General features: G+C 35.4%; 1 protein-coding gene across 1 annotated transcript in view; it reads right to left on the bottom strand.

The window, feature by feature from the left end:
* Positions 1-479: 479 nt before the first annotated feature.
* Positions 480-26,500, bottom strand: part of LOC136411861 (uncharacterized) — a 114,769-nt gene continuing 88,748 nt past the window's right edge. The window contains exons 6-7 of the mRNA XM_066394637.1: positions 5,815-5,909; positions 480-1,258 (exon numbers count right to left, since the gene is read on the bottom strand). Of these exons, the coding sequence (XP_066250734.1) occupies positions 5,824-5,909 (86 nt within the window). The 3' untranslated portion in view covers positions 480-1,258; positions 5,815-5,823. The remainder of the gene's footprint in view (positions 1,259-5,814; positions 5,910-26,500) is intronic.

Below are 26,500 nucleotides of genomic sequence, written 5' to 3' on the forward strand. Positions count from 1 at the left end.
ATAAAACTTTCCACTTAGCTAGTCGGGCATTTTGAATATTTACAATAATATGTAAAAATCGTATCTTTGAGCTCGAAAACCTTGTTCTCTATTCCACCTATAAAATAAATTTGCTTTCCAGTGAAAGAATCTCTATTTCAGGTACGTGCTTAAAAACTTAGGCTTAGTAGCGATATATTGAAGGATAATAATGAAGGAAAATGCTTAGAGGATCAAAAACTAAACTTAGGTTTTTTCAATTAGATCAATTCTCTTTTCGACTTACTGAATAGTATTTATTTTTGATTAATTATGAATTAATGACGTCGTTCTATAAGTCTCTTACAAATATTATTTTTTATCGACGCAAAATGGTTCTTAGATCCTAAACCTACTAATAATTTACATTAATCTATTTACTTCCTCACCAAACAAAATCAGTACCGCCTTTAGTAAATTATCATCCTTGGGTAGTTATCCAGGAAAAAAAGACTCAAAGCAAATTTTAATTATTTTATTTCATGTCATTAAGCTACTCAATATAATTTATTTACAAAGGCCAACATATAATAAAATGTCTTAAGAAAAATGTTAAAGTCATATTTTACAACATTAAATAATTGATTTATCACAAGTAGATCCATGAAACATCCATACCTCATTTAGACCTTTGAAAGAAGTATCTACAACGTTGGATAACTCCAACATTGTAGAAGACATTTACTGTTTCACTAAAAAATAAAACATATAATATAGAAAAAGCAGTTGTTTACGATGAGAAATATAAAAATTTATTACATCTTTATATTATTTACAATAATAATGTCCTTTCAGTCCTCTCAGTGCTTGTTTTTAGTATTTACGTATATGTTTGAGATATCTAAGTACAATGATGAAGTTACGAATAGTGACATTGACCATACAGAGACACTTTTTCCTATAGGAGTGATTCAAGGCTTTATGTGTAAAACATTCGTCACATGGTAAGCTATAAAATTAGAACCATTTGATCGCACTTAAGTATATTTACACATTTTGAGTACCCTTTAGACACAACCTCGTGTAAAATTAAATTGTTCTTCGAACTCAATGAGGAGGTGTGTCAATCATTTGACGTCACTCCTTGAAAATGGACCCATAAAAACACATATATTTCCAATACATTTAACAACAGACAGTGAAACATTGAACTGCTTTTCATCGTTACAGCTAATCATCCATAAATTCTTATTGGGGTAGTTTTAATATCTGCGCTAAATTCCTTCTAATTAGTGCTGACCTGAAATCAAAAGAAAAATGGAGATTTAGTTTAAATATTACAAGGTTGGTATAAATATAAAATAATGTTAAAGGTCGGTAAACCGTCCCGTCAATTAATTTCCAGGTATAATAGCATATTTCTAAGGCATTACCAACAAAGGCACTAATTTCGTGCTTTGTGTGACAGCTTCTATTGTGATTATTGTCTTCTGGCTAAATTAATGTTCACCCAACAAAACTCTCTTTAACACCGGGTGTAATGGAGAATGGGATGTTTGATATTGCCGCGGTTGCAGTGCCAATAACTTGGAACAACATATTCCTTTCTCTCTTTCTAGGTCATAAAACAAGGAAATTTTATGCTGCCCATATCGGTTTCAAACTAAATAGAGTGCAGATAAAAATCGTTCCCATAGGTATACTGAGGCGCTTCGCAGCTCGATGAAAATGTACGGGGACGTTCATGCTGGATGTCGCTCTTGTGGGAACAATTTCACCCCTATAAATATTACCATAGACGATGCCCTAAATCGTTTCTGTGTGAGTTTTATTGAATGAGGGATTTAAATCAGTCGATAATATCGATTTTCGACCTGTTTTGGTATCCTTAATTTTGAATCGAGAGGAAATTCCCGATACTGCTATAAGAGCAGAGGGGTCAGAATGGAGCTCTGGAATGGAAAAGTTGTAGTAATTATTGCAGCTGAGGTCTGCAAATTGAGATAATTTTTTTCACAAATGAGAAATATTATATGCAAGAGGCAGACTTCAGATATAGAAAACCTTAATGAACTTTGTTACTGCAAGAGAAATTTACAATTTTTAACAAAATTTGTCCTGCATATGCGAGAGAAGCATTTGATAAGAGCAGATGATAATCAGTTCCTTATTTTACTGCAGTTTCATCTCTTAGTAAACATTCAGAACTTTAATTAAAAAAAACTTCGTCATTCAATATTATGAAGCAATTTAAATTTAAAAAATTACTCGTTTTCTAATTAGAGGCAAAATCAAAAAATCTAGAGCGAATCTCTTTCACCGGAAGAAAAATAATTATAGTACTCTTCATATTTCATCTGCAAACTTGTTCCTCGATACCTTCAACAATAACTTAACACCTAAAGTTCGGTCGACACATCACCATATTTGCCCAAACACACGACACGACTTTGCAATTTGCTAAAGTATTAGTTTACACCCCTTCCGGGGGTTGGATGCTTTTAATAAACCTGTCGCAGCAATTTAAAGTAAGTCTGCACATCATTTGTTGGCGGCTGCTTACCTCAGGTGAACTTTCCCGGCTTACTAAAATAAAGGCGCGCTAATTAGACACATAATGTATTGTTTGGAGTTCCAGTATTGAGTTTCGTGTCGCTTTGTTTATGGCAAAGTTCATGCCGTCAGGGAGTGGAATTGAGAGGGTTTCGGAAATGAGACTAATTAGTTGTGGTTCCTTTGACATTTTATTCCTACCACATATATTCACTCACATCGATTTCAATGAGGTGGTAACTAATAAAATTCAAGAAATCATTTTAAAGATGTACACCAATTTCGGGGACCAGAGGAGCAGTTTAATTAAAAAAGTATCTTAAAAGAATGTTGGATTCGATGAGTTCTACAATCGCACTTTTCAACGTCGGTTTCAATTGCTCAGATATAAGATTCTTGTCAATTGATTAAACTGTTTTTTTTTATTTGAAAATTTTTCATAAATTTCTCAAGAGAGGGGAGTTTTGAGCTATATTTAAAATTTTAAGTTTAGAATTTTAAGGTAGTTAAGTCTGAGGAACCCGTGAAAAAATAATTGCTTTAAGTAACAGCTCAAATTAATCCTTTCAATAAGCTGAATAAGCATGTTTAGCTTTGATTGTAGCATCCCTTTCAGTTTATCAAATGTACGGTCCTTTTGATACCCGTTTTCGCGTCAAAACTTGTACAAACTGTAGTTTCAAGACTTTGCGGGTCAAAAAAATCAACCACCTTTCCCTCTTCCATGATTAGAAGGGTGACTCCATCGGCTCAACTATAACATCCTCCTCGTGCCCAACCCATTATCTATTGGAAACCTCAAAATATTAAGAGCGAGCCCGGCAAGATGATCCAATCCCCCCAAAACTAATGGAGATACATCAAAGAGCGAATTACTTCCCCCGGAACATCGGTATGAATTATTGAAACCGTTAAATATTTCAACGGACTAACGGCTCTATGGTTTCTATATGGCGGTCTCGAGTTCAATAAACCAACTTTAGAGTTAATAATTTAAGGGATTCGCCGAATTTCGAACCGTCGATTCCCTGCTGAATTAAAAAAAAAGAACCGTTGGATTTGGAATTACACGAAAGTTATTTCATCGCAGAGTGTCTATTATAATGTATTCACCCTTTGTTAGTTCCCAAACATCACGTAGTCAGGTAACTTAGATTACATTCGACAGCTGGGTCCTTTGGGTACTGATAAAGTTTCGTTCGACGCCTGTAATGGAGGTGTGTTAGACGTGATTTGCAAGATTAACGATACGTGCATAATGTGAATATTCTAGACTGACCTTATTCCTTCTGAAGAAAATTTTATTAGCAACAAAGTTGGTTACACAAAGTTAAATTTATTCTCTTGCCTACATGTGCAACTGATCCCAAAATTAAACAAAACTGGGGAAATTTTCAATGAATATATTTTAAACTTTGTCATAAGGGCACCCTAATAAATCATCTAAATACAGTAACTTCAATTTAATGTAAGCTTTGAGCTCGTATACCTGGTCACTCTAAATCTTCCCCACTTATTTTCAAAGGAATAATTTGCTCTTAATATTATTCGAAAATGCAAAATCCCTCGACAATTCATTCAAATTCGGTATATGGCTGACATAAAATGACTTCAATGGGCAAACTTTTCGCTCCTATTTTCCTTTAAATTACAGGATTTTCGTTCAAAGAGCGATTTAAATAGGGGGGCCCTCTGTGTTTGAGTGATTTATGGGCTTTTGATTTTGATAGAAATGTTTGGACGGTTTTCTTTTGACGTTGTCCCTCGTCTTGTTTGTACAGAAAGGTCTATTAGAGTAGTTTATATAGATTCATGTAAATAAGCACCTCACAAGTTTCGAATATTTTTGAAAATTTCCTTGAAAGACTCGGCGAATTTTCTGACTTTAACAATTTGGCTTCAAAAACCGAATGTGAATGAAAGTTATTATTTTTAACAATTTTTAAAATTTCAATTATTGATCCTTTTCAGATTTATGCACTATTTTTTCCAAGTTTTAACAAGAATTTAATTAAAAAGAACATTTGAGGTAATTAAGAGAATCTTACAAAACTTTGTAGAATCAACAGGAAACCACTTTGCAAAAAAATAGAAGAATAATTAGGCACAAGCAAAATCAGTTCAACACTTGCTGTATTAAATTTATATACACCAAAATTGGTTTGAGTTAGAAGTTGCTATCGTTCATATTTACACTTTAAAATTTAATTAACCTGTTGCAACCCAAGATACGAAAATAAAGTAAAAATGTTTTCAGGGGAGTTGAGATTTGCCTTTCAACTATAGGTTAAAATTATATGTATACATCATCAATTTGGAATAGTGCTAAAATTGAGCTGACCTCAAAAATTACGCAAACATTAGATGACTTATTTGTTAGTTTTCCTATCTTGACTTATTAAACATTCTATGAAGTGCATGCTCCAATACGATATAATAAATGCTTCTAAATCATTCACCCCTCCCTAGTTCGATCTCAATTCTCTTTCAACTTGAACTGAAGCATTCTCATTGAAACCAGCATTTTTATCATTTCTCCGATATTTATTATGATTTTATCTAATAATTCTAATAGTGAATTGAGCGGTGCATACCAAATGCAAATAGTTGCACAAGTATTTACATAAAATACACAATTTTTATCTTCAGAAATGATATAATTGATTAAAGTCAGTCTGACACAAATGCTTCTGAAACAGCCTTCAGTCTAAGGAGTATTAAGTATTAAGAAGCATTTAAATTAAACATTATCTCCATTAATACTATTCGATACGTTGAGAATGACATGAACATATCTATTTATAGAAATTATGTTTCGAATTTTTCTTACTTCGATTTAAATGTTTCTTGAATTTTAATTTAGTTGATCTTGTTCGAAATGATTTTATTAATTAATTCATGCTTCAAAGTTCCATTACTTTAAGTATGATATGATATAAATTAGACTGAGGCACAGTTCTCTATACTCCTCTTCAATCTGGTTTAAATATTTTTGAACGACCTTTTGATTTCTCTTATTCAGTAAAATATAAAAGGGCCTCAAGCAATTGGCAGGTCAGTAAAACGTCTGAAACACTCCTCAGTCTAATTTAAATCCTTCTTAAACATTATATTGATTGTTATTTACTATTTGACATCTCTCTATCTAGCTATTTATTTCGTGGTTTTACAAAATGGTGTTCCCTCAAACTATATTTCGAAAATTTATGGTCATCAAATGATATCGACACTGAACTCAAATTGGTTGGTTTTAATTGAAAACAGAATTTCACAAAGAAGATTTTAAAAGGTATAGGTACTTACGTAAATATGTTAGGCCCATTGGACAGCTGATGAGTAGATGAGTAGGAGCGTATAGATGGTGGGCCATTTTGTCCTCCTGGCACTGTTGGACATGCCTGAAATAGGACATTTGTATTATGCCCCTAAAATTTCGTTAAAAGTTAGGTATTATGTGCTAGATTTCTGGCATATTTCTGAAATCCTGATTTCGAACTAAACTGCTAAAAAGCGAACTACAATGACCAGATTTCTCTAGCGTTTTATTGGCCATCATTTTTATGGATTACAAATCCATCCAAAATGAATAAAAATGATGGCCAATAAAGTGCTAAAGAAATAAGGTCATTGTAGTTCGATTCCAGCACGTTCAGTTCAAATTCAGGATCCAAAAATTTAACACAAAATTCTAAAACTAAAGAAAATTTGGGAGAATAAGCATTATTATAATATCATGATAAGAACAAGTAATATTCACTGAAGAATAGACATCAATTCACTACTCAAATTCATCAAGAGATAAAATCTCAGAAGCTCATCAAAACTACTGGAAAGATTTTTTTATCAAAGTGTGTCATCAAAGCCCATCAATTAATATGTAAATATATAACGTAATCCCCGCATAAAAGCATTAAGCCCCGTTCCCACTACGGGAACTTATAGCAGCTTTTTGTTGCTTTGTGTTTCTCTTTGTTGCGCATAGCGGAAACTTATAGCAACATATATCAACTTTTTGTTTTCACCGAAGTAACTTGTAAATTGACACATCTAACCTGTAGCTGTGGTAGTTTCTGAAGGAGCAACTCAGAGCTTCCATTGATATATGACAAGTTGCGGCAAGATGGGGATGGAAGACGTGTTATTAGCAGTGATGGCATATATTTATTATCTCCAGTGAAAAATTGCCAAGGAAAACACAAATATTGAGTGAAGAAGAGTTTACAAGAAAGAGAACGAGATGGAGGCATTTAACTACCGACTGCTTTAAAAATGATCATTTACAGAAGGGACTTATGAATAATATTGTGCGTCCACAAATTTTTACGAATGAGCAATGCTCTAGCCAAATTTCACCAAAAATCCAAAAAGAGACGTCTTTCCTTTGTGTTTCATGTTCTAAATGTTTTAAGTCTGCAATACTTTATTCATCACCCTGCAATTTAAAACTACTGATTTTATAAACAAGAACAAACCGTCCTAAGTTTAGATTGGACTTCAATCCCCAATGCAACTGGAACCTCATTCAAATATTTTCCTTATCAGAGATATTTTACTTCAAATATATACTATAAAATTTTTTCATGTGTTGCGAAGTTCCAGCGGGTTGTTTTTCGGCAGTTGCTTTTTTGTTTCCACTGTGCCAGTGATATGCAGCGACGCGTTCCATTGTGTGGAGGATTTTCTTTATATACCGCTCGAAATGGAAACCGGCGACAAGTAGGAATAATCGACATTTATTTCCGAAACATCGAACCACTTTGGGAAACATTTTGAAACTTCTTGAAACGTTTTAGGAAACAAGCAACAGAAACGCAAAAGTTACCCAATGTTACATCCGTGGAAACGAGGCTTTCAACATTAATTTCCTAAACAATGAGAAACTTTTGGATACATTTTTTGAATTTGCTGAAATATTTTCGAAAACGAGCAACAGCAACCCAAAGTTTCCGTGAAAACGTTTGCAGTGGAAACGGGGATGCATCATCAAATGACGGTTTCAGTATTGCCATTTTCCAGGATCAGTTGGGGCCCTTAGGAAATGAAGGTTAATTTAGTTTAAGAAAATGTTACAGAACAAATTTGACCCATTTTTTAAAATTTAAGAACAGTTAAATTCTACGAAATTTGTAGATTCCTACAGATGAATACTATAACTGACTTCTAAGCAACTTTTCCAGAAAACTATTCAAAAATGGCAATTTACTAGTTTATTTTACAGCACAAACTCTGAGTTTGTTGGAATATGTCTATAATAAGGCCCCAATTCTCTTAATTAAAATCTTTTTAGCTTTCGATTGAATTGAGCATATAGACACAATAAAACGAAACTGTTCTCCATAATTGGCAAGCAAACAGCAAATCCATTAAAATGTTCGCTTCAGTTGGAGAATAAAAAGTCCCCAGATAAAACTACGTGATAAATGATGTAGAGCGCAATAGATTCAACAGGCATGGCAAAGTTCGGACTTTGTTTTACAATGTTTCAACTATCGATTATGATAATTCGTGGATCAACTAGAACCTAAGTTTTCAACCTGTTTTCAAACTGCATAAAACGGTAGTTTGTCAAGGGAAAGTTTGCGAGAACTGGAACTTGTTTCATTATTTGCATTTCAAATATGTTTGCAAAGAATATCGAGGTCATCTTTTTCCGTTGATTGTAAAAGATACCCAATTAAATTAAATTCTCCGGGGACGTATTAAAGTGACTCAGTGCTCCTAATAAGGCCTCGAAAAAACCCAATTACTCTTTATAATTACCTCATAATGGAAACAATTACACGATATAGCAAACAAAATTAAATGCCAGAAGAGGATCGAGAGAGACGAAACAACAAAAAGATACGAAGCAATTTCGGACGTGCACCAGCGGCTCGGAACACATTTATATATTTAGACGATTTATTTTTCTTTATGGCGGTACGTAGGTCCTTTTCTTTGTTATTCCTGCTTTTATTTACTACAATAAAATTTACTGGACCTTAAGGAGTCTTTTTCTAGTGAATAAAATGTGGGATTTAAGACGGCGGCCATGTTTTCCCCGCCTAATTTATGTTTTGTTTCCTCCAAAGGGCCGCCCGAAAAGCTCCAGAAATAATTGAATTTCATTCAGATTGGCGGCATAATGGATTTACTTTTAACTAAGCACATTAAATTAAGTCTGTAAAAGTTTATTGCTCGGGGTCACCGCTCGTAAAATTAACTCACACACAAAAGGGTAATTTTTATATTCCATATAACCTGGTAAGAGGGTTATTTAGGGTCCGTATATGGTTTATAACGTAGGGGCTTTTAATAAGGCCATATATAATTTACGGCATTAATCTTGGGACGAAAAGTTAACCAATATGAACGTTTTTATGAAGTAATAAAGTTTCCAGAGACGTTCATATACCACGTTAACAACGGTACTTTTAGGACGAGCCAAAAGATTTTATGTTCTCACACGTGAATCTGCTTCAGAAAAGTTATATTTTATTTATAGTCCTTTAAAACTCGTATCACAAAAGTCTTTTGAAAAAAACTTAATAATCCTGAAGGATCCATAAGGGACACTGAAAGCTAAACAGGAGTAACCCGACTTACTATCCGATATATTTTAAAGAAAAGTAACTTCGAACCGTACGATTTTTTTTGCGAAGTACTTCCTCCTGAAAATAAAATTCGAAGCTAGCTTAATTAATAAATTGTCAATAATTTTATACCTATTGTTTGACCTAATTTATCCTCAAAATATCTTACGAAAACCAAGAAAGATTTGTCTCAATCACTGTCAAGGTTAAAAATAACTAAAAATCGAATATTCACTTCCAAATACACAGACCCATGTCGCTTTATACACATAACTTCTCATCCCTAATGTCCTTTTTCATTTCTTTTGAAAACCTTCCAGGTTTGTTTTATTCATTATTCACGACACCTCTCCTGAGGTCGGCTCAGAGATAAACACCGCTGACAAAACCCCTCTCACGAGAACCCAAAATCAATTTCTTACCCCCTTTTTGGAATTACTTGATTCATAAAGGCTTCCCGTCATTCAGGTGGTCTTTGAATAAAAATATCTTAAACCGAATCCCTTTGTTTTGGCCCGAATTCTTGGAGAGAGGGCGTCATAATGAAAATTGCAATTATCGATTCCGGTTTCGGACAGTTTTCCAGAGTTCTTTGTCCGACAATGAATAGAGGAAATTCTTAATTAAGAAAAGGGTTTAGGAGAAAAATATGATCAAGAGGGCTCACAAAAGAGATTTAATCTCTCGGGGATTAATTTGTTCCATTTTCGGAAAACAAGCGGTTTTATGAAACAATGCGGAAGACTATTTGAAACTAGCCAACTCTGAGATCGAAATTCGTAAATAATGTTGGTTTTAAAAGTAGTGGGAATTCGCCTAATTCGGTCTGGTGGCATATGCAACATACGTTTCACAAACATTTCCAACTGCAAGTTCTGGCAAAGTCTCCTTTGCAATTTTCCGCCTTTATGCCTAACAAAAGGAGATTACGTATCAAAGGGACTTTTGCTCCGCAAATTGCGACCTCTCTCTGTGTGACGAATATTCTGCAAAATCCGCCTTTGATTTTATTACTTTCATATTTTCCTCAATAACATATCGAATTGGTACTAACAACGTGTACGCCTCAAACAACACTATAAAATTTCAAAGCAGACTTTGAGGTTGAGCGGTTTTTGCTGCTCCTATTTTATCTCCATCTGGAGCCCTTTAGAGACGAAAATTCACTTTAAAAAGGAGCTAAAAACCGTTATGGCGCCTCCATGTCAACGGTGTATATTAAACATTACGACGGTGCACAGTTTCTCGCTAAAAGGATGAAACAGGAGATCCAGACAATTTGGGTTTTAAAAACCGTTTTAGGCTAAGTGCCTGTCTGGAATTGTTGTGGATGAAGTGACGCCGTTCTTACATACACCACGCTAGTTTAGTGCCCCCGTGGAAAATTGAAAATATGGCAAATTTTTTGAGGTTCGGTATCTTTACACTGGTTTGTTTTCCCACCGGATAACCACGGAAGCTATCAATCTGGGCACATTTATTTTCCGGGCAGACATTAAAGCCGTTGATAAGTAGCACATTAAAAACACGGGCTGAGTGTGCCAAAAACCATTAGGGCTTGTTGCCTGCTTCCCTTTTTGCCTTTGTTTACATTGTTAGAGAGTCTTTTTGCACTTTTGCCGAATAAACGGGCCATGAACGAAAACAGGAACTTTTAACCGTTTTTCTTTCACGCCCAATCTACCAAGTTCTTGAATTCGTAAAATGACATTTTTTTCTTGAAGATATCGTTCTAAACAAAAATCTTTAGTCACGAATAAAATTTGGAGTGATCTTTTTTCTGGGTTCAGACTTCTTTTTATCACCCCGAATTACTTAAATATTTGTCTCTCTCATTATCAGATTTCAACAGGTAAAGTGAATTTCTCAAAAAGTTCTGAAAGTCCACAGAGAGGCTCGAAAATTTTCTGAAGTTTACTGAAAATTCTTTGAAAGCTCCAAAAGTTCAAGCCATTTAAAAATCTTTACCAAAGAGTTTCCAAAAATCTGCAGGAGATCGAGAAAATTTCTTTTATAATTCTGAGATTCTCATAAACCGAAACAATTTCCTCAGGAACATTGAAAACCCTAAGAACATCTTCAAAACTTTTTTGGAATGTACTATTAACCTCTAGGGAGTTCGAAAAATTTGAATTATGTACCTGAAATTTTATTCAGCGAAGCTTCCAAAAATTTGTATAAAATTTATCAAATTTCAAACCCTCCATATTAGATAATTTTTACTACTATACATGTTTTAACCAGATTAAAACATCGTTGGTCAATTAGAAGAAAAACTCAATTTCTTCACTTACTTGAAATAACAAAAAATGTACCAAACTCCCCCTCATTTCATGCCCAAGTTACATCCTTCATTAAATTTAACTGCACGATAGTTCTCAAATTGCCGAGCACTACTTTTGCGTTCCGTTTTAACGAGATCGGGACTCATGTGAACGTTCGTTAATTCGGTTCTTTTCCTCTCTCCAACTACGCCGGGGCTCAGTTTATCGAGTTTTAATTTTTCGGACGAGAAACTAAGGCTCTGGACCGCTCTAATTCGGTTTGGTTCGATAAAGCTTCGGATGTATCCTCTACAATAACTTTGACACAAAAAAAAAGAGCGATGGATGCGGTTTCTGGGCAAATTGTTGTGTATTGCTTGTACGTAAAACTAATTTAAAACTTATATAAGATCCATATTCAATGCGGACGCAAAAATCTAATTCCCGTAATAGAAACGTGTTCGTTGCAATGCTGTGCCAGTCATAAGAGATCGATGCACATTTCATTCCGCATCAGCCATTCTCGTATCGAATATATTGGTTTTCCTGTACAATATACAGCTAGACAGATCGTCCCGAATAGACTTGAATTGAAAATGATGGGATCAAGGAAGAAATGGGATCCAGAATTTTTCAAGGAAATGCCTCTTGTTGATTTGTTTGCCTATCTTGGCACTTTCGATAATACAAGCATAAAAATGTTGCAATTCTAATAAGCTAATTTTACAAAGAACTATCTTACAAATCGGAACAGACACATCTGGATATTACATTCCTATTGATCGCAAATTAGTATAAAATATGCAAGCATAAATTGGTTTGTTTAATAATACCGAATCCTTTCAAACCGATTTCATGAAAATCCCAATTAATTAGAGAAATTTATATTGCTAGATACCATAATGGGGTTAAACTATTTAATGAACACATTATACATATAGGGAAATAGATGCGGATATTTATTGAGGTTCTAAACCAATTGAGACTCGTTTACTCTAAAGCTGGATGCACACATTATACGGAATTCGGCAACCCTCGAATAGCGAACACGTGGCATTCGGCAAATGCCAATTAGTGTGGATGGATCGCTCTAGGCAAACATTCGTTGTTCATAATGTTATTCGCCGTACATGCCCGAAGTTGATAAAATATACCGAATCAAAAAAGCCAGAATAAATATGTCTGCAAATGAAGGCATATGTGTATTGAGAGCTTGCCAATTTAATGATTACAATACAAATTCTTGGACAAACAGTTCGTCAAATAGCGATTATTTGGGAATCGCCAAAGCCCGCATATGTGGATCCATGTTAACCTTAATAGAGACGAAATTTTCTTAATGCCATAGGAACAGATACCAAACAGTGCTACCACCAAATTTGAGAAAGATTTAAAGAACAATTATATTAATTTAGTTGAAGAGACAATTTGCATATTTTAATTAAAATTTTAATTATGATATTATTTCCAGCACAATGGTCAATAAATTATTATTTAAACACATTTGTTTAAATTAAATTCGTCCTATTGTTTTGATAGTTGAAACATTTTAATAGCAGTGGTTTCTGTCTAGTTTTGCAGGCATTTTTTAAACTAGTTTGAAAAACTTGTTTTTTGCTTGCACATCGTTCAGTTGTATATATTATAGTTAGGCATGTACCTTTGTTATGAAAAAAACTTTTTATACTTCAAAATCTTGGAAGTGGTTGCATGTAATACGTCATATCTTTAAAGCTAGCATATGTTACAATGAAAAGCCCCAATATGGGAATTCGTTCCTCGATGTAATAAAAATTCAATCTTCAGCCTACTTATTTTGACACTTTCCAATTTCTGCACCCCCCTACTACCGTCCTTTCACTGGAACGTTACCGTTAGTCACAGTTAGGATTTCTTTATTGCATTTTTCAGGACTTTTGTTGATGTGTTTACGAAATGTCATGGTGTATCAAATAGGGCTTCGTTAAGAAACTTCAGGCACATTTTTATTTTAGCCTTATGCGATTGAATCCAGTCAGCTGGAATGAAATCCAGCAATTGAGAGTTGAGTGTGTGTTTTTTAACTACTCAATAATACAGGTAAAAATTGAAATGCCAGCCAATTAATATTGACAAAACACTGTCAGCTTCAAAAGTTGTAGTGCCTGTAAGTATGAATAAAAACAGCAGAAAAACTGGTACCTGCGTTCACATTTCGAAAAAGAGAGTAAAATTGCCTGTTTCCTAAGTTTTGACCACTATTTTTCAGTAGTCCGGATGCAGAAAAGAGTAGCTGCCCGAACCTTGAAATTTTCGGGTACTATTAAGAACTATTAGCTCTTCATTTTTTGTGTCTAATTTATCTAATTTAAAACTTTAAACACGTACTGTATAGAAGGTATTTTTCAATTTGTAAATTACTTTTGAGACGTACTATATAAATTAAAACTAATGTCAATAAAAGGCTTAATATTCTTACAGAATTAGAGCCTTTCAGTTTAATTATTACCAAAAAATAATTTCAAGCCAATTAGGAATCTCCCAACCTTCGTCGCTTTGACATCACGGTTTAAACTATATCTTCAATGATCTTATAAGTGTAAAATCACGCATTAAAAAAAATGAACAAAGCATCAAAAAACTGCAACAACTTTACCTCGTATTACCTTTTAAGCGTTTTCATCACGATCATACTATAACATGTTTGTCTATGGCCCTCATAAACCTCGAGCAGTCATAAAACTGCACTTAACATTATGTGTCGGTCTTCAAGCGTATGTCACCGGAAGTTTATCAAACCACTCCATCTACTAGACGTAAAAATTTCAGCTTTTACGTCGGTTTTACTATTCTTAATCAAATAGTTGTAAAAAACTTCCGCCTTAGTGTTTAAGTTTAATTGATTGTAGCACTAATGGTTTCAGATTTAATGGCGAGATATAAGTTTGTTGGTTTATTATAAAATGTTACCCCTAAAGCTTTTTTCCTGCAGAAAAATGTTCCATGACTTTGGCAACTATGTCGTACTTGTATCCGTTGCCTGATAACTGCGAACACGAAAAAGCGTCTCAAATATCAAAGGAGGAAATTTAATTTTAAGTTTACGGAAGTTTCTGATGCTATCAAGGGCGAATTGTTTAAGACCCATAGAGGCATTTCTTCAGCAGCCAAGCTATTAAAAACCCCACTTTCTAAGAAAGGAAACGTCGCCCTGACTAGTCATCATATTCCTTCTCATTATTCGGGTATTAATTCAATTACATGCTTTCAGTGCGCACAAAGCGGAGTTCGAAAACTCCGAAAAATATTACAATGGCAGGCTCGTTTAAAGGTTGTTTGCCTGGAAAATGAATCGATTATGAAGATATGAAACCCGGAATTGATTTTGCCATTTGTTTGGCTGAAAAGCAAACATCGTGCCCTTTCCAATACAGTCAGGAAATTTAATTAAGAAATGCACTACGATTCTATTCAACTATGGGTAATACTTTGATTTCTGGATTTATTGAAAGCTATAGGTATTCAATGGCTGGTTTCTATCAAAAGCTATTTATTTCTCTTAAACTGCTCTTGTACATTGGCTTATTCAGACAGCGATAAAGAAATTGAATTCAGTAATTAAAGCATCGAAGCTTGAAGAATATTAATGTTTTAACTCAGTCAACGGACCGCAATTTCCTTTTGCAATTTTATATTACTATTGGTCTTCGACTAGTTCCCGATTGTACTTTGTACTCACAGAAAGCTCGTTCGCAATCGCACTTCAAATTCCACACCCCATTTTCCTCAGATGACTCACATTTACTTAAAGCACAAATATTATACTTGCACAAACTTGCCGGCAGCGGTGGTATGTAACAAGTAGGCATTCCAATCACCTTTTTCAAATCATTGCCAAATAGCGTGGGAATACACTGGCAATTATAATTCCTCGATATATATTTGAAATCACAATACCTCCTATGAACCCTCTGGTGATAATGCCGGCTATGGTCCGGTTTAAACTGACATTTTCTTCGGTTCAACTCTGCCAATTCCGGGGAGCACAGCCGCCACATTTCCAAAGTGGAGGAATGGCAAATGCCCAGAAAGTATCTTTCGTAGACATGACAGGCTTTAACTTCCACGAAAATTGCATAGTATTTGAGGCCTATGCCCACAAACACGCAGACCTCCAATTTCAGCTTTTGGACAAAGTCGTGGACGTTGTATTGCTCTTGGTGGGTGGTGTTGGTAGTTTCTAGGAAGGGATCTTCGAGAATAATTGCAATTGAATGGTTTAGTAGTGTCAGAAATATCAGTAATGTAAACAACATGCTTCAGGTTGACATAACGGCAACAGATGGTGATGTGAGGTTTAGGAGTGAATTCAGAGATGACAGAACGAAAGATATTGGCATATGTAGTTTGAATCTGAATCTTTCGAGAGACGATAGAGTATATATTTGAATTTTTACTAAATGAATGACTTCTATATTTTCATAATTCGTATGACTAAACTAAGAAAACAGATCTTAGTGAATTTCTTAAGCATAAAATTTACATTAATCATCGTTTCAAAATGCGAATTCCGTAAGGCTTGAATTGAAACATGTTTTCAAGAAAAAAGGTAAATTTGTATAACTTTCCAGCTTTTCTAAAAATTTCTCCAAGATACAGATGGTATTGCCTCAAAATATGGATGTAAAAACCTAGAACTTGTACTTTTTAGAAAAGTGAAATTATCATTTTGGTTCTCCACATTTTGAGAAAATTCTCAATCTTTCCAAAAATACATTCTGTAAAAACAATTTTTGTTACTCTATATAACGATGACGCAATTTTTTGCGATTCTGGAAGTCAGAAACAAGTAGAGTTGGACATATGGATATTTATACCAAATTTAAACTTCATAGACTGTTGCATCTAGAAGTTAAAAAGATATCTTTCAGAGCTGGAAGTGATTCAAACGGCAATTTTCCCTGTATTCAATTTCGGGTTAAAACTCGTACATAAACTCAAGAACATCAATCAATAGCCAATTTTCGGGGAAACATCACGTAATGACAAATAACAAATTAATCCACTAAATGCGGCTTAACTATCACGTTTTGTCTCGTCAAAACCATATCCACACCTGACACCGAAATCTCCATGATGAAAGGCAATGTTATTTCCATTGTTTCTCAATGGGAATAGGTGCTTATTGATTAATTTATATGTTGCGGCTTGAGCGCGAAGACTTATAATGATTAATTTAAACTCTGGTGTCAATTCAAGTACTTATTCAGAATAAGTGAGTGCAGGTTAGTTCAGTTTTTTTGTTTCTTTCCTACAACACCTTTCCAACAGCTACAGTATGGTGATGTCGTTTTTAAAATTAGCGCCGAATCCAGCGCTTCCACACTGTGGCGCCAGCTTCGAACATGTTCGCCTTATTCGTAACAGAGCTTTACAACCCAATGTATAGTCTTGACGTTGAATTTGGCATTTTGCGACGTCGAAATACGCCATAAAGTTGCAACTTTTACAGAGCTTGCAGAAAAGTATATACTCAGCGTCTGTTCTTACTAGCCTGGGCTATTAATTTACATCATCGGCCTAGAATATGATACTTTTTCTGCAACTGTCAGGTTATTGCATTTTTACTGCCTCGTACATGATGTCAGGACCTTCGATTTAGTGTCGACCATCAAATAAGTTTATGTCCTATGACTTCTTCATCGGTATTCATAGCAACGACGCAAGGTAAATAAGCATTAAAAGTCCGGCGGTCATTTTGATGACAGCTGTTTAGAATTTTTAAGTTCCAAGCCAGCAAATGTTTTTTTTTTAATTTTTCGCAAATTCCTCTAGTGGTAGAAAATGGATGTAAGCACAAAATAACCATTTTTTACTCATATGACTTGTTACATTCGCCCGCGAGTCGTGCGCAAAAGTCACATTCGTAGTGAATAGAGTATGCCGATATCCTCTTGCATAATAATCTGGATCACAATTTGACAATTCAATCGAACAAACATTGGGTCCATTTATTTTATTATTCCATGAACGCGATAGAATGTGCAAAATTATTGCGGTAAGCTTCGTTTCGGTGGCATAGATACTAACTAAATATTTCCCCTGTTTATGGCAAAGGGCTCAAATCCGGCATTTCGAATGGGTTGAGGTCAGAAAGTTTGCATTTCTAACGAGCCACAACCCACCGCTAGTTACCAATTACGCGTTTGAGAGACAAATTCCCGGAATGAGGAATTCGCTCTCTGATGTCAGTTCTAATAAGCAACAATCGCCGCTCGACTTTCAGAATTATCGAGGAAACAATTTCCACAAAAAGAGTCCTGAATTATAACATCCTTTCTGGGGAATTATTTATTATTTCGTTTTTCCAGTAAATCATGCAACACAGGCCCGAATTTATATCGAGCTTTATAAAAGACCGATAAATTCGGGTCCTTCGGTAGTTTATTAGTTTGATATAAGCCGAACACGGTTCATAAACTCGGCTTGTCAGTGAGGTAGATCGAATCTTCGGAGTGGGGAGTATCGATTCTATAAAAAAACGAGGGCGAATTTTGCATAATAACAATTTGCCCTGCTGTGTACGAAAAGAGCACTGCTCCTTCTGAGTTTACTAAATTAACCTTGCTTTACGTTATTAAAAAAGTTTTAATAAGGGATTTCGGAGGGCTGTTCAAGGTTTCTCGAAACGATAAAGGCCTCTCCAGAATTTTAGATTAGTTTCGTATAATTTAATGATCCATTACTTGATTAGCTTTCACGATTATGTATTTTTGCTCAACTCAAATTGAACTAATTAAACTGCTCTTCCATTCATTAGCCCGTAGAACCGAAACCCGGTCTCGCAACACGTATATATTCGTTTACATATAAATTAGCGTCCCTAAAGCAAACCGAAATATATTCAGAAGCATAGCCACGTTTTGCCGGCGCAACTGCAAATTTAATTTCGACCCCAGACAGGTAGCCAGAACTGGCGTCAATTGTCTAAGCCTTTGTTGTAAAGGCCAGATTGGAAAGTTTCTTGTTTGCAGGAAGCCCAACTCCTTTGACGCACCCTAGCCAAGAGCTTAAGAGATTGCATGGTATAACTGACAAAGCTCACACCGTTACTTCTTAATTGGGAGCTAATTTAATTGTGGCCCTGTCATGTTATGCGAGGATTTTCGGGCTTCAGTTGCAAAACTCGCGTCCCTCGTCGCTTTGTTTAATAATGCAGTGTGCAATTAAAAAAATCGATTTCAGCATGTTACAGCCAATGCAATTATAAACTTATAAATTTGTCAATCGTCGATTTTATTAGAATTAATGTTTTTATTGTTATATACTACCGATGTTTAACGCGACAATTATTGTGAAAAAAGCGTTTTTATGTTTTTAAATTTTTCATAGACCAGAAATAAATAAAACGATAAACAGCGTTCTCACATGTGTTCGAATTCATAGCGGCTCTTTGTAAGCGATGCACGCCCTATTTTAGAGACACAAGGGTATTTATTACAAATTTATTAAACGTTCATTTCCCAATTGCAGGACCTTTAGAGGGAGTGACAGTTATCCCGAAAATTTTAAGTAATAAAGAAGTCAAATAATATCTTAGTTTAAAGCTATCTTATTTTAATACATTTATTCTATGTACATATATTTTAGTCCTCGAATTTTGAATATTTACTACCTTGTTACGTAACATAGCGCCTCCCAAAGAATACGCAAATAGTTTTTAAGCCACTTATTTCAGCACGCGTTAACCTTACATAGAGATATTTTCCACATTGTTGGTAGCATTAACTTAATTAAAATTAACGAGTTTCGTTATGTAAGAACTGATGATACCAGTTACCTTAATCAGACGCCTTAAGTTAACTTTGTCATAACGTAATCCTTTACTACACTGCCCTAACGTAACACTACCTACACGTATTTGAGGACTTAGATTTTTTACTTAAAACTATATTTATATTCATTACCTTGAATAATGGCATATTATTATGAAACACCCTGTGTATAAAAATGTACAAATGGTTAATTCTTAATTAGCAGTTCAGTTACCGTTAAGTCATGTAGTGTGGGATTTAAGGTTGACACGGTTGTAAAACTCCTGTCTTTCATAACTGTGCTTAATCATGCAGTTTGCAATTTTAAAAATCTAGGTCAGTTTGGTGCAACAAATGCAATTATAAACCTGTCGATTTTATTGGGACTAATGCTTTTATTGTCACTCTCAATATTTGAACTGACAACTATTAAAAAAAACGCTTTCACGTTTTACATATTTTCGCGGACCAAAAACAAACGAAAGAACAAAAAAAGCTCCCGCCCGTGTTCTCCTCATTATTTCAACTCTACTAGAAAATTGAAATATAATCCCGCTTTATCTCGAGCTTTTCAGTACGGAATTTCAGAATATCATCAAAGAGGCGCGTTTAACGCCTGCATTAACACGACAAGTTTATAAAGAAGGGTAAATATTTCCTTCCATCAGCAGTTGAACTTTCGCGAGAAGCAGTGACGTGTTTCGTGGGTCTATTTACGGGGGTCGGAACATTAAAAGACAACAATGCAAACAAACTTTTCTTTTGTTGCTGTCAGTTTCTTTGGGAACGCTCGTCGGGCTTGAATTAATGAAGGACGACGTGAAAGCTTATACGTGTTTACCCAGAACTCTTTAAACTGCCCTGAATATCTTTCGAAGAGTTTTGGAGTTTTATTGCCGAGTGTCTTGTTTCAAGCTAGTGAAGGGCCATCACTCTCATTCTACTCATCTGACTGTGCTCAATTTGTCTTCCAATGACAAGTTTGTTTTACCATTTTAGCTACGATTCTCCCTTGTGACTCCATTAAATATGCAACAGCTCTGATTTATACTTCGAGGACCCAATTAGCAGTTGCCGCTTATCGCAAAGCCCACTCATCGATTATCGGTTAAGAGTCCACCTACTATTGTGCTGAATAGACACCAATTTGCCATTAAGCCCGACCGAAAGGGTCCACTTTGCAACTCTCAATGTTGCATCAGAAACTCTGAATCAATGCAGCATTCGGTGCAAGGTTTTAATAATGTAGTGCAAGGTGTCGCAGAGTGAATTTAATAGTTCTGCTGCTTTGCCAAACAGCAGTTCAAAAGTCATCGAAGTTTGGGCTGCGACATTTTAGATACAATCTTGAGGTGTGGCTTTAATAAGGTCTAATGGTGGAGCGAGAATATTGAAATTTGGAGAAAGTCATGAGATTTGGATGGGGGAAGTTAAATGAAGGTTTGTTAGTTGACGATGGTATATGTAGAGAAACTTTGGATACTATAACTGGGAACACATATATCGTAAAAATAGGTTTAAAATTAGAAAACTTTTAGTTCTCGTCGTTCTGTTACTTGTTTAATCTAAACAATCCCGCTTCCATTAGAAGAAAATATGCCAGAACATTGTTATGGAAATTTTAGCTTCCACTTTAGCATCTGCATACGAAACAACAAAAAAATTATTCCCTAACTGTTTAATTAAAGAAACGAACTTTTGAAAATAATTCAGGCCCCTCCGTTCTTGCTGCATATTCGTCGACGAGCGCCCTCTCATTTGCATTAATTCAACGACTTCATTTCAAGCGAGGACATGGCGTTGAATAAAAAGAATTTGTGTCAACATCCGACGGTTTTAAACGGGTGACCGCAATAATTTGACTTAATAAACTGTCGTTTTGTCGGGGAAAAAAAACCCTAATCAACACTCGAACCAGGCCTAAAATAAGAGCATTAAAATTGCCCACATGGGCAACGGCCCTCCGTATATTTCCAAACAGGATATTAACTTAATAAGTGGGCCTAAAAGCATTTCATATCGTTAGCTTTATTAGTTTGTCCGGTTTATCCGTGCGTTCGCTATTGTACGTATTTTATATACCAGCCCGCTCAAATGGACAGTTATGGATAATCCAGATGTCCTATAAGGGTCGAATGGGCTTTATAAGCTTCCCCTATGGATACTTTCGGGGACTAAGTAGTGTTTATGCTTAAGGGGTTGTTTCTTTAATGGGAGTGAAACAAGGACTATATCCTCGGATCTATTAGATTTATTTGATTGGGGGACAAAAGAAAAAATGCATCTTATCGTTGGGCAGGATGACTCAAATGCCATGTTCCTGTGTTTAATCTAATATCTAAATCCATTATTCCTAACTTTGAAACGATAAAGGAAAAGAAAATTTGTAGTTTTTGACCTCATTTTATATTATGCCACTGACAGACAAGTAATCAAAGGATTCTAAAAAATTTTGACAGAAACCCAAATTATAAAATTTTAATTTAGAGTATAAAGAATTCGTCGAAATGTAGGCCAAATCTAAAATTCTATATTATCGCCTGGCAGACTAATACAATCCCAAGGTATTGAGCTTTTTTGCGTTAGCAAAAATTGAATTCCAGAGTTTTTCTCCAAATCCATAAAAATTTCCATTTTAAAACTTAAAGCACCGATTTTTGGGGAATTTGTGGAATTAATTGTTTTTAAAGTGCCTCAAAATAAGGGTCTTTCAAATTACATCCCCCATCCTTTTTGCCCTCAAAGCGCACAATGGTGTTTACAATATTTAACACCTTTTTTACTAGCACAAATGTTCCTACTTTCTGATTTATTTGATTCGTAAGAGGAAGAGGAAATATCATATTTGGCTAGAAAAACTTCGTCCCGCAGTTCGCACTGCGTAAACCATCTCTCTTGAGAAGTAATAAAAGTTTGAAGCCAAATGCCTTATCCCTTTTTGAGTGGTGCCGGAAATGTGTGCGAAAGTTCTTTTGAAACTTTTTAACTTCAAACGTGGCTCGCTTTTTTGTAAATAGGGCTTTTTGTTAGCGGTGGAAAGGGTCGTTAGGGCGTGATACACACTCGCGGAAATGCCAAGTGGAATTTTTCATTTTCGCCATTCCTCCTGATCCGACATAAGAACAGGAAATAGTTGACAATTTGACGGAATTACATCCAGGCCTTGTTAACTGATTTGTACCCGAAACGCTCACCGTACCTGTTCTGAATATTCGAGTAGGAGACAAAGGTGGAGCGGTGACAAAGGGCCATCGGGAACTCCATAATTACGCAGGTAAGTTTAGGGACAAGCTTGAGTACATTTCCGATTGGGAGACCGAATTAGGGCTTCTTGTTGGACGAACAAGTGGCCGAAATGCGACTTCTTGGAGAAGTAGGTAATTGCTAATTTTGACTCGAGTTTATCAATTTCCGCATTCGAGAATGGTGTTTGAGCACATATGTGCATTTAATTATACGAAACCATAAAGTTGGGTTCACTACCGAATACTAGGAATAGGGAGTAATTAATAATGAATTGTGGCCTGCGCATGAGCCTGGCGAATAATTTATCAGCTGCAGCCGAACAAATGTTGCTTAATTCCCATTTCTATTCAGTTAAACGCGTGACTCCTAATTGAGTTTGAATTAACCGCGGAACGTTGATGAATGTTTGGAAAAATAACTTTCAATATGCCCGGGGATCTCTCGTGACTAGTACCTATAAAAACGAGCGATATCCTGAATAAAAAATGATAGGGTTGAGTGCAAATCCTGTTGACAAATTGAGGTGTTCCTGCCAAGTTCGGTCGGGAAATTTTAAGTGGGCAATAAAATGCAGGACTGCGGCTCGTATATACCGTTTTGTTTCACGTACAGAACCCGAAAATATAGTTAAAGGCCAAATGAAAAATTGCTCGGATATTTTCTTCATAATAGCCTGCAATACCTATACAATGCATGGCAATATTTTAATATTAAAAACTCCCATTGCCTGTCAATGTTCTTGCATAAGGTAGAAACATTATCACGCCAAAATGTTGTTGAAAGATATCTGAGGGAACGTATAAAAGACTTTGAGAGAAAGAGATTGAGATTGCTGGACAAATTTCATCAACCTTTGATCTGATCTGACTTGATCAGTTGATGAGATTTCCGTGAGCTTACTCCAGGTTTAACTATTGATTCACTATTTTCCAAGTCGTTCACCAAGAAACTAACAGAATAGAGTAATAAAATATTATGAGAACGATCGTAGTAAGTCGATTTTATCTACCATAATTTCAGCACTAATAAGCATTATTGGCAGAAACACTCATAACTAGATATCTATCTTCATAACTTGGGGCATGTTTACTTGTCGAAACCATAGTTGAGGTTACTATACATTGATCTTCCGAAACTATTGACTTGCCTTAACAATGTCTTCCGCAAATTAATGTAAACTACTCTGACCTCGACTCTACCTAGCAAAAGTTTCCTCCTTCTGCACAGTTAAATTGGCTCCATTGTTCAATTTTCCCTCGACGTTTCATGTGGCAAGATAATGATATCATGGGGTAATCCATTACCACTTTATGTTTTCATGCCTGGATGCCATCAAGACCCCCAGTTTCAGTTCGATTTACTTTTAATTCAATTTAAAACTGGGATAGGAAGGCATTAGATCCGATTAAACGTGGATATTTTTAGCTTTCGCTATTTATTGCTCTAATAGTATATCTCCCTAATGAGCCTCAATTACATATCGACTTGAGTTTCAATCTTGTTAGTCCGAGTTAGTGAGGCGTGCATCCTTAGTAATGGGGGTTGGATGTGACACTTTTATAAGGATTTACTTAAGAAATGCCATATTAAACTACTTATTATAGAAAAGAATTCGATTTCATTAGCTAAATTTAGCCAAGTGTGAAAAAGGCAGCATGAAAGGAATTTGAACGATGGTTTTAAAAAGTTCTTCCGAACTCAATGAATATCTCTTTAAAATGGATAGCGTCTATCCATTATTATTATCGAAACCTTGGTCTATTTTAGAGAGCCGTAATGGAGGAGGGAGCACTCAGGTCTTAGGTTTATGGAAAGAAATTTCAATCAAGCCCTTTGTGCTCAGATTTCTAAAGGTAGTAAAATTGAAACGATAAAAACGACATAAGGGCTTTGTCATAACTTTATGAAGCTTCTTTTCTTTTACTCGGCATCGATTCTGGGCAAAGGTGAGAAGCTGTAAATTGTCTGAAACCGACAACAATCATTATTATGATTAAACAGAGCGAACAGGGCCGAAAACGCTCTTTAACCCTCCATAGAATCCGAAACACGGGTCCAGAGGGATGGCGCCTTAATGCAATGCGTGGTTTTGAGAAATCGTCGCTCCAGCCCCGCCATTGTTTGTGTGACAATAATAAATGTCCCCGAAGACACACCGGATAATAAATTGAAGACTTGTCTTGATTAAATTTCAGCAAATTGTTTTCTCTTTTTGTTCGGGGTCAAACAAATAGTTGCTGCGATGTTTCCTCGAACAACTACCGCCCTCACGACCAGGCCTTTTTAGTAATGAACGACGGAAGTTCTAACTGGAACGTTTAGAGGGTATTTCTGGAACGTTCCTTAAAACACCACACAATAGTTTTGGTAGTGAAGGAAGCGACATAATGTGTCAATTTTGCTAAATTGTACTTGGGGCACCAGGAGTTAGCGGCGACAAAAAAATCTAAAAGGAGTAAAGCGAACCAATCAACTAAAGAAACAATCCTTTGAACCCCAAATATTTGGTGATTCTTTCTGAAAACCAGATAGATTATCATACTTTTAGTCCTTACGTAACAGGATTATTGCAACTGTGCAGATTTCACAATAATTCACATTCACAAATTTTATTAGTTTCTCTATTCTTATTTTGAAAGGCAAAACGCGAAGGAAACGGCAACAATATATCATTATTTATCCGTTTAAACCCAAATCCCCGATTTTAACACTTATGACAATAATCTAAAAAAAATAAAGGGATAAGACCCAATCAAAACATTAACATAATGCGATTTCACATATATCAGGCGCGTAGGGCTTATGTTGCGTGTATCACGTGTGAAGTGTATGTGCCTCTTTATGAAAATTTCATTAAAATGAGAGGTGTAAGGGAACAACGCTTGAGAACTGCTAGGTAAGTTCAACAAAAGTTAATCGACTGGTTATAACGTTTGTGTGCTTCTGCTAAATACCAAAGTTACGTACATTAGGGCCAGTGTTTACACGATACCTTTGTTTACAAAAATTCCTCGCCATACATATATATTTTTTTAATCTCTCGAAACCATTTGAAGAAAACAATTCCTATTTGAAACATAATGAAAGACAGTGGAGGAAATTAAGCGATCAGGGAGCAAACAGCCAACTACCGGCAATAATATTTTATGAAGATGCAAAGTAATTTGGCGTCTGGAGCTCCCTGAGGCTCGTTCGAAATAGACAAAAGGGAACAGCGGTTAACACCATCGCTGGTGCTAAATATCGGGAAATATTAACTTAGCCTAATAATGCCTCCGCTGCTAAATTAATATAAACTGCTATCCGGCGGTATAAGGAAATAAAGTTTTGTGTTTGCTCGGCAACGTTATTCCCTGCCGGCTTTTGTTGCCCTCGTTATACTTCATTCTGCAAAACATGTTTGTGAAACATACGCCATAGAGAAACTTTCACGGAATATGTTAATTAATTAATAGCAGTAACAATCAGAATTATTACAGTTTTACATGGAATAAAATAATCTGATAATGACGCGTTCTGAATTCAAGGGGAGGGTGCATCGCATTGCCCCTTTTTTCCATTCCGGGATTTCAATTTTTCGGATGCCCGATTGCAAAACTGGATTTTAAAACCGGGCTTGCAAATGTGGCCTTTTCGATTACAATTTAGCCACCTATGAAAAGATCTCTAATAAAATCGTGTACGGATTTAATTTCCAAATGGGTTTTCAAACTCATCATTTTTTGCCATTTGTTTCTTTTAAGCAACGTGAAAACTTGTTTCTTCTTTCCATTTAATGTATTCATGAATCATCTACTCCTACTTTATTCACACATTTTAAAGCCTCTCTTCTCCCAATATTTTCTTTTCAATTTGCAACAAGTAAACTCCTCCACATCTTACTTAAACTTCCTTGGTCCCGCACAGGTGTTATTCCATGAAACTTTCAACGGAATAACTTCACCGAGGGTCTCAAAAGTATTCTTTAAAATGGTTTTCCGTATAGAAGACGGGCTACAGGGACGTTGCGGTGCTTTTGAATTTAAATTTATCCCTTGAATTTTTAAGCCCTCCTGGTGGCATCTTAAAAAGTGCTCGCTGACTTCTATTATAATAATTTCACGTCATCTGAGCC

This window comes from Euwallacea similis, chromosome 1 (assembly GCF_039881205.1).
Source record: "Euwallacea similis isolate ESF13 chromosome 1, ESF131.1, whole genome shotgun sequence".
Taxonomy (NCBI): domain Eukaryota; kingdom Metazoa; phylum Arthropoda; class Insecta; order Coleoptera; family Curculionidae; genus Euwallacea; species Euwallacea similis.